Consider the following 9,925-nt stretch of genomic DNA (forward strand, 5'->3'; position numbering starts at 1 on the left):
CTATGGATGCCAAATAACTGAAGAATGCGTTCATGGGTTTCTTGACTAGTATTGCGACTAAAAAAGATGGATGTCTTTTCTTTATTCAATTTCTGATTTGATGCCTTTTCATAGTCGTCCAGAAGATGATATAGTCACCTCCACTCACGCGTGGTTGCCTTACAAACAGACTATCATTAGCAAAGAACAAATGATTCAATTTGGGGCCCTTTGGGGATGTTGGGACTCCTGCAAGCCGGCCCGTACTCTCTGTTTGAGTGAGGAGAGAACTCAGAGTTTCAGCCCAAATGATAAAAGTGTAAGGTGAGAGTGGATCTCCTTGGCATATGCCACGGGATGGGCAGAAATTTCCCACCGGTTGTCCGTTGATAAGAATTGAATATTGGATAGTTTTTAGACACTGCATTATTAAGTTGCACCATTGTTGATTAAATCCCATCTTCCTTATAACTCCATTCCACCTTATTATAGGCCTTATTCATGTCTAGTTTCAAAGCCACGTATCCCATTTTTTTCCCCACATTCTGGATTGCATTGAGTGTAAAGTTTCATAAGATTGCATCATTTGATTACTTTCTAATTAGAGTCATATATTGATAATAAAATCAAGGGAATATTTTTTTAATTTCTTTGAACTTTCATCGTTTTTGTAATTTTTTTTTTTTTTTTTTTTTTTTTTTTTTTTTTTTTTTTTAAGTTTAAAAACTCTCAATTTAGTGTTTTCAAATTTTAATTTTTGCAATCACCCCATCGGTTAGGGTTTGAGGTTAAATTAGATGGTGAAGTGGTGAAGTTCATTCTAAAATCAATCAACTCATAGAACATAATAATGCAATTAAAAAAAAGAGGCAAAAGCTAAGCCATGCGTTTTGGAAGTTGGAAGACAATTGGAGGAAAAAGCAGCTGGATGCGCGCGGTTTTGTCTAATTCTGTCTCTTTGGTAATATTGTAATTAAATGATGAGGATAGTTAATGGAATAAATGTCCGAGAGCACACCTGGTGTATAAAGAGAAATTAAGTAAATAAATAAATAGTTTATTCAAACTCATCTGACAGCCATTATATATCCATGGATCCAACTTTAGAGATGGTGGAAATTAAGGTGATTACTGAGCCATTAATTTATCGATATGGGACAAAGTTTAGCTCCATTATTAATGCTTTTTAAATCATGTATTTCATTTTATTTTTATACAATATGGATATGAACGAAATTAGTGGAACCTTTTTTTTTTTTTTTTTTTTTTTTTTTTTAATAAACTTTAGGCTTAAAGACACTGCTTTTCTTGATCAAATCTTATAAAATAATCAACGTGGTCGGTTCCTTTCTCTCTCTCTCTCTCTCTCTTCTTTTTCTTTTTTTCATAAATAAAACCCTAATTGAACCTAATCTTTGCTTTACTTATATCTCACGCGTGTGGGCTGCGTGATTATGTTATGTGGGTAACAAAATTGAAAAAGAAAAGAAAGAAACTGGAATTTGAGCCCCACTTGTCCTACATGTACCATGTTAATTTGTTTAATTATGCTGGAGTAGTTAAAGAGTGTCGGTGTCTCTAAATAGACCCCATCCATTTGAATTACAAATCCCAAAACTTCATTTTCCACTGTCTTTCTTGATTCAAGTATATATGCACGTGGAAATATCATCTGCAATTGTTTAGTGGTATTAAGAAAATTTTCAAGTGGTTGGTACGTATTAGGGTGTGGGTTCGAATCCCGCAATTGGAATTTCTACACAAGCTTGATTAGTGTTACTTGTCTTGGGTCTTATTGATGCTCTGGTGAAATTGAATCAGGCTATAACTTAACGGACTTGAAGAAGCCCTCGTGATAAAAAATGCCGGGATTCATTCATGAAATGGTAGGCGGCAGGTGGTAGTGGTAGCTAGGTTATTATTTAGTAAGACTCAAAACTTCTAATTTAGAAAAGCATATGCTGCATTCTTCCTGTTAAATCCAAACGATTACAGTATGTGAAAATCAGATAGCAAAGAGGGGACTACGTACAATAACAGATATTTTATTGATTGAAAAGCTTTGTACATGCTTTTCCTCTACTCAACCATCCTATTTATACACAACTATGGGGGAACACGTTCCTGCTCAATTAAGGAAAATTGTGTCTGATTTTGGGAAGATTAGTATTGTCAAATTGTCAATCACGTTGGCTCTAATTGGTAAGGCTTTGCCTTTCTTGTCCCACAACTAATCTTACGAGGGGTGGCAATTTATGTTTGTGTGTTGGGTTCAGGTCATGTCAAGACATAGATATAAGATTATATAGGTTAATCATAACCGATCAATTTAATTAAATGGGTCAAACCCATCAATCATAACCATATAATTTTGTATTGAGTTCGTATCGAATTTGCAAGTCATATCAATAATTATCAATCACTATGTCGTGTGTCGGATTAAAGTCATGTCGAGATATAAATATAAGACTATATATTTCAATCCTAATTCAACCCATTTAATTAAATGGGTCGAACTTCTCAACTCTGACCTTTTAATCTCGTGTTGAATTCGTATCAAGTTCGTGAGTTATGTCAAAAATAAAAAATTGACAGCTCTTACTAATCATGCGTATCATGCATGTCATCTGCTTGATGGCTTTCCTCAACAATGGGCTGGCGCTCACTTTCCTTACAGTTTCTTCTATCGATCATTGAGATCAACTATTCAAGTTTAGACAATATTATCCACCACGGTTGCTTTCTAATCGTAATAGAAGACATTCAAAATTGAATGGGAAATACAATCCTTCATTGCAAAAATCTTTAGCCGTCTTTCCCGTTTCAAGATATTGATTGTCCAAAAAGTATATAAAAGTGTCAAAAGTAACCATGCACGACCCACCTAAAGGAACACATGCCATATTATATTTGGAGCCAGGGGGGGTTCATTTGCCCCCTCTCGCCCCCCCTGGCTCCACCCATGGCCAGATGTACTCATTTTTCATTTGCGTTCACTACTCGATCACCCGTGCTTTGAAAAGGAAAAACACCACGTTCCTCCTGCCCAGTACCAGACGCTTTGCGCAATCTTACGTTCGATCCTCCGGCCCATGCTCATGTAACGACTATCATATTTTGAGCTCAACTTGTTCAACATATAATAAAAGTATCAAATCTTTTGCTTTTCTTCCTACGCTACATTCATGATTTATTCAATTTTGATTGAATATTGAATAGGGTTAGGCGGATTTGGATCGGGTACACTCAGTACTGGCAGCTCGCACCCTATCTTTATCCCAGGTAGGCCATTCATGGGGTCATATATATGTAAGCACAGCAGTACCTGCATTGCTTTAGACGAAAGTTACAAATATAATAGAAGTTAGGATCATAACAACACTAAAATAATACTATAAGAGGACTAGTATTCTTCTTGTGTCATCCCAAATGTCTTTGTGCTTTTAAAAATTACCATTAGATCAAAATTCAATATTGATTATCTCAAATTCAATGTTGATTTTAAAAGCCACATAACATATAAGAGGACATAAAAGAGGACTAGAATCATCTTTGTAGCATTACTCCAACACTAAACCAATTGACATTAGTGGCACTCCTTACATTACCTCAAAAAAAGTTTTCCATAAGGTGGAATATAATGGTTATCTTTATGCACCTTTGCATAAATCATCCTTATCAATGCCTCTGTGAAAATGCCCATCGAACATGCTTAAAACCATGCATGCTTCACAAATAAACTTGACTATGGAAGAGGGTGTGAAACAGCCTCATTATCAAGAAAAAAGAAAAATATATATTGCTGCATATATTGTGTTGAGAAACCAACCATAACGATTTGAAGCAATTAACATTTGGAACTTCATCCCAAAAAAAGAAGAAAAACAGTAATATAATTATTGAATATCAGAACCTACTACTACGTGCAATATATGTAAATTATGAGCATACCTTAACTCCCTCTTGGGTTGATGCAGCAGGCTTGAACTAATTAAGTCCAAACAAATCCACCTTGGCCCGCCTAACCCATGCCAACTTGTAATGCTCCATTGAAGCCATAAACATGTAGGTCCAAGCAACAGTGTATATATATATATATATATATATATATATATATATGAATCGATCGACTTTATATAAAAATAAAATGTCCGAGAAAAGAAAAGGTGTTAGAAATACTTTTCTCGGTTCTTTTTGCTTTCTAGATGCAGTTATCGACATTGTAATGTAAACAACTTGTCACCAATAATCCAAACAGGAACACATTCCATCTTTGAAATGATGAAACCGATTTCGATCTCTCACTATAATTTCTCTTACATATATCAAAGAAATAAGCTTAGCACTCACATGACAATCATAACAAACTCGAAGATTTTTAATGATTCGGATAGGGACACTAGTCGAATCAGAAGCAAGAAGAGCAAAAGCTATTGCTAGTCTCTCACTATGGTAAGAGAGAGCATCTTCCTTTTCTTCCTCTTCAATGTCAAATAACACTTCTTTTGTTCTTGGCTTGTGACCATATTCTGATAATCTTCTGTTTATCTCTTCAAGCTTCAAATAAACCTCTTTTGAGTACGGGTGTGTCTTGTCTCCCATGAGAAACTCATGCATGGCACCGCCAATCTCAACCAAGCTACTTCCGGGCATTTTGTTAATCCCATGATCTTTCATCAGCTTTCTAATTCTATTGACATCATCCCATCTATCAATACTTGCATACATATTTGACAAGAGCACATAGTTCCCACTAGTTTCTGGTTCTAGTTGTATCAAGTGTTTGAGTGCAACTTCTCCTATCTCCAAATTTCCATGAACCCTTGCTGCCCCAAGTAAAGACCTCCACAAAATGGCGTTCGGGTGCATGGGCATGGTCCTAACCCTTTCCTCAGCCTCCTTTAGCCTCCCCGCTCGGCCTAGAAGGTCCACCAGGCACCCATAATGCTCAAGTTTTGGCTCAATCCCATAAACCTCCTTCATAGACTCAAAAATCTCACAACCCTCCACTACCAAACCTACATGCGAGCAAGCACACATGGCAACTACAAACGTTACATCATCCGGAACTAATCCCTCAAGTCTCATTCTCTCGTAAAGGCTAAGTGCCCGATGCCCGTAACCGTGAACAGCAAACCCACCAATCATCGCATTGTAACATGATGTGTCCCTTTCACGCAATTGATCAAACAACTGGTACGCTAAATCCAGACACCCACATTTTGAGTACATATCAAGCAGTGCGGTTCCCACAAAGCGGTTCAGCTTAAGATTGTTTTTCAATACATAAGTGTGTGCCCATGCACCTTGACTAAGCGCACCCAAATCAGCACAAGCACTAACTAAAGCAACTATGCTAACTTCATTTGGCCTAATAGAAGAACTTTGCATCTCATTGAAGAAACACAAAACCTCCAAGGACAAACTAGTATCACAACCAGAACTAGCACTACGTGCATATGCGGCTAAAATAGAGTTCCACGTGGCCAAATCTGGTTGGCTAATCTGATTGAACAAATATCTAGACACACCAACTTTGCCACACTTGGCATAGAAGTTGAGCAATGAGGCCTGAACAAAGTGGTCACACGCGGGTCCAAGGAATTTCAAGACATGGGTGTGAAGGGCTCGACCGTGGTAGAACCATGGGTCAGATCCGCAGGCCTTAAAGAGAGATGGGAAGGTGAAGCTATTGGGTGTGATGATCTTGTGGGAGAGAACGCGGTTATAGAGGGAGAAGGCTATGTGGGTGTGGTGTCTGTGATTGGTGAGAGAGGAAATGAGAGTGTTGAAGAGGAAGATTGTTGGGTTTGGGATTTGGTTGAAGATGGAGAGTGCGTAGGTTATGGCAAGGGTGGAGGATAAAAGGAGGAGTTTGCTGAGAGGGTAAGTGTGGAGGGCGAGACCGGTTGTGATCATGTGGGCATGGAGTTGCTTGAGGGTGCGTAGGGTCTCGCATTTTTCTAAGAGCTGGAGGGTTGGGTGGTTGAAAATTGGGTTCTCGGACTTCATGGAATGAAAACTGTGGATGGACGAAGATATGGAAATATGTGTTGTTTGGAATTAAGAGCAAATCATTTCTTCACTGCAAAAGAGTGAAATGGTCGCCCAAAATTTTAGTCGGGCAAACTGGGCCGCCGGCCGGCCTGTGGAAACATGCAATCCCAATGATTTGTTCATTGGGCCTCTCAACTTCTTCTAATAATTCACTCTCCTTGGAAAATGGTTTCAGATAAGTCGTTTTTTAAGAAATGTTTTTTTCCCCGAAAGCATTTTTTACTATTTGGCGCATACGAAAAATATACAAATATTTTTTATATTTTCATTCAATCATATTAAAATTTATAAAAATCAATTTTTATCCACAATATATAAATATTAATGTAAAATAATATAAAAATTTCCGGTAACAAGATTCCGTCACTGACCAGCAGGATTTCAGCTACTGTTGCCAAATTCCGAGATAAAGACCGGAATCATGACAGTTTCGTTGGAATTTGGGTTGGCTGTTCTGGCAAGATTCCGATCAGATGGCCGGAATCCAACCATTCTAGTTGCCGGAACAAATCTGGGTTGACCGGATTTAGGCGACAGTGACCGAATGTTGTCCGATTTCGACACCGGCCAGATTCCGGTGGTGGTCGACTGCTTGAACGTGAAGGTTGACTTCGTCATTTAAACGAAGGTCAAATGCGTCTGCCATTTGAGGAAAATGATTTACGCTTTTAAAAAACGTAATTATTTTTCGAAATTTACTAAGCATTTTTTATCAAACGGAAATAATTTTTCAGTTGACTATTATTTTCACCCCCACCAAATATCGAAAAATGCCGAAATCATTTTCCAAAAACCATTTTACATCGAAACAAATGGAGCATAAATTAGCTCTACAAACCTTGTATCTATAATAAATAATACATAATTTTTTTTTATCATGAAATTGATTGGACAAAGATTTTCTCCACAATGGGTTCGACCTCGTCTATAAAAAATGATATGTGTTCTTTAGAATGTAAGAAGCATAAGTTTTTTTAACAAAATTTCTTTCAAATTTGTCCCTACTATTAAAAAGCATGTGATTTTCATTTGTTTAATGGACATATTTCAATTTTATAGATTGGGTTGGTGTAAGTTTCTCCAACTAGGAAAACTATGTCCAAATTGATTATTCATATGGACAAAAATTTCCTATAAACTAGATTGTAGGAACTCCTACAACTCAGCTTTTAAAAAGTGACATGTGTCTTTTAAGCATGTAAGAAACACATGTTTTCTTATTAATGTTATTAAAGAAACATGTTAGAAGTATATGCAATTAAAAAAAATATCATGTGTTTCTCACATGTTAAAGAACACATGTCACTTTTTTAGAGGCAAAGTTCCTACAACTCAATTTTTATTCATATTATATATCATAATCTTATCTAAAATCTTAAACAATTCAATCTCGAATATATACACACACAAATTCATTATACATACCCAAACTCACACGTACACATACAAATACAAGCATCTGGGCCAGGGATGGAGCCAGAAGTTCTTATGAGCAGAGGCCAATGGCCGAATTTTTTTTTTTTTTTTTTGTAGGGGCCAAGTAAGCTAACCTTTTAATTTTTTTTTTTGGAATTTTTGGGGGGGGGGGGGGGGGGGGGTGCAACACCAAGAACTTTCAAGGGAAGCATACATGGAAATGATAGTAGCCGATAGTGGCACACCTTTCGGATAGAGGGTCTTGCCCGATAAACACCACACAGGCAAAATACCAACAGGAAGAAGGCCTTCTCGCTCAAGCTCAAGAATTTATTTTTATAGTTAGAGATTGACCAAAGTCTTGAGGCTAACATGGGATCTGCTCAAGGGTCTTTCCTGATAAACACCACAAGGACTTTTCAAAAATTGTCGGACGAACGGGTTATTTATATTAAGACTCACATTTATAAGGATTCAAGTTATATCTAGCAAACTAGGTAGGAAAATCCTTTTTATCTCTTTAAATACGTACTTCAAATATTTTCATTACAAAGCAAAAAATAATAAAAACGATATTATATGAGTATTTTATACGAGTTCAGCTCGTTTAATAAGTAAGTCCAAATTTATATATGTTTAAGCTCGATTCATTTAATAATCAAACTAAACTCAAATCAAGTATCTACGAATCGAACTCGAATAGTTAATGGACATTCCGATGCATTTACAGCCCCAAGGTGAGAGAAGTAGCATGTTGGATTAGATTGTACCCTTCCATATATGGATCTTTTAACATCATATGGTTTTTATTACACCACACCATTCGAGTTTAAGTAATGTTTTTTGCACAATTTTTATACAATTTTAACAATTTTTTTTTTTAAAGATCTTCCATTAAATATTTAGGGTCCACATGTAGGAAAACAAATTCAATGATTAATCATTAAAAAAAAAAAAATAGTTAGAATTGTTTATTATGTAACTTCTCCGACCGGTAAATAAAGAATATATGTTTGAAATCTTTGGAGGAGGGTAAAAGAGCAAAGGTAATGGAGGTGATAAAGCAAAGCGGCCGGGGCTTGAGGCATGGCATAATGGTACATTTGCAGGCAAAAGCTGCGTAAAAAAAAAGGGTTTATTCAAAGGATAATGTTGAGGAGAGATACGCATACGGCAGTCAAAGAAAGCAAAAGGATAGTTTAGTTTGGTCGTAGTCCTACCACAAATGCTCCATCTCTATCCCTTGGTCCCATCACCGGCCACTACAACCTTTAGTCTTCTCCAATCAAAATATAAAGCGAAAAAAGCCAACTGCTTTCAGGTTTAATGCATTTTCGGACGAAAATGATTGTTGCAAATCTTTCACCTCCATGATTGAATCAACCAAAGCATTTTCCCCATAACACTACTCTATCTATCTCTGATTCTCTCTCTCTCTCTCTCTCTCTCTCTCTCTCTCTCTCTCTCTCTCTCTCTCTCTATTTTTTTTTTTTGCTTTGAAGAATATACCAAATTTCAAAAATTATTATTTTTACGTTGTTTTTTCTGAATGTGAAATTTGGTCAAAACTCGGAAAAAAAAAAAAGTATTGAGACAGAGGTACACTATGCCGCCCAGCTCACTGTACGGAACGGGGATTAGATGGGCCCCCACTAGACATGTTCATTAGCCCATGGACTTTGGGGATATCTCGTGGGGCCCAATAAGACACCTAAAAGACAAAGTCTGTTTTTTTTTTTTTTTTTCCTTATTATTATTATTTTTGTGTGTGTGTGTTGGAACTGTCAGATTCTTGGGACGGAAATGCCCTCGGTGGCTTTGACAGAAAAGTAATGTTTGGTGGGATGATGATTAAAGGAGATGCGAAAGTACTTTGTGTTTTTTTGAGTTCTGACCGTTTTGCTTTTGGGGTGACTGATGAAAGTTTTTTTTGGTGCCTTTTGATGCCAACAATTATCTGCATAATGTATTTGCTCAATGTCGGAAAGCATACCCTTTGAAAAGACTAAAATGACATCTACTTGGAAAATGGAAATGACAAGAATTCTCAAGGTTCTTAGAATGAAATATTCTTGGAAAAAGACAGCACACTCCTAACTCCCAACTCCTAATTCAATTTTCCATTCTTTCAACCTCTTCTACCATTCTAATAAACATTGAATTTTTATTTTTGTTGGAGGTGGAGGGTGAGCTGCTATGGGAACATCATTCTTTCCTTTCCTTTCCTTTCCTTTCCATTTCAAGCGAAATTCAAAGAAATTATTTTACGATACAAACAAACAGTTAACGGTATATTAATTGTTAAGTTTTTTAAATAATGCAATATAATGTACACAGTTAGATACTATAAAGTTTAATAAGAATTATAAAATGATCATGTTATGTGCTACGGGTGGGTCCTAAATTTAATTGGCAAATAATGAAACTTGCAACCTTAGTGTTAATTGAATTGACAAGTATCCTGCTTTAGCCT

The 9,925-nt window shown here is 36.5% G+C and overlaps 1 protein-coding gene across 1 annotated transcript; it reads right to left on the reverse strand.

Annotated features, from left to right (window-relative positions):
- Nucleotides 1-4,168: 4,168 nt before the first annotated feature.
- LOC133858600 (pentatricopeptide repeat-containing protein At5g43790-like) lies at nt 4,169-6,166 on the reverse strand. The gene has a single exon (XM_062294079.1). It carries the CDS (start codon nt 5,989-5,991, stop codon nt 4,219-4,221), a length of 1,773 nt encoding a protein of 590 aa, XP_062150063.1. The 5' UTR covers nt 5,992-6,166; the 3' UTR covers nt 4,169-4,218.
- Between the last annotated feature and the right edge of the window lie 3,759 nt (nt 6,167-9,925).

This window comes from Alnus glutinosa, chromosome 1 (genome assembly GCF_958979055.1).
Source record: "Alnus glutinosa chromosome 1, dhAlnGlut1.1, whole genome shotgun sequence".
NCBI lineage: Eukaryota > Viridiplantae > Streptophyta > Magnoliopsida > Fagales > Betulaceae > Alnus > Alnus glutinosa.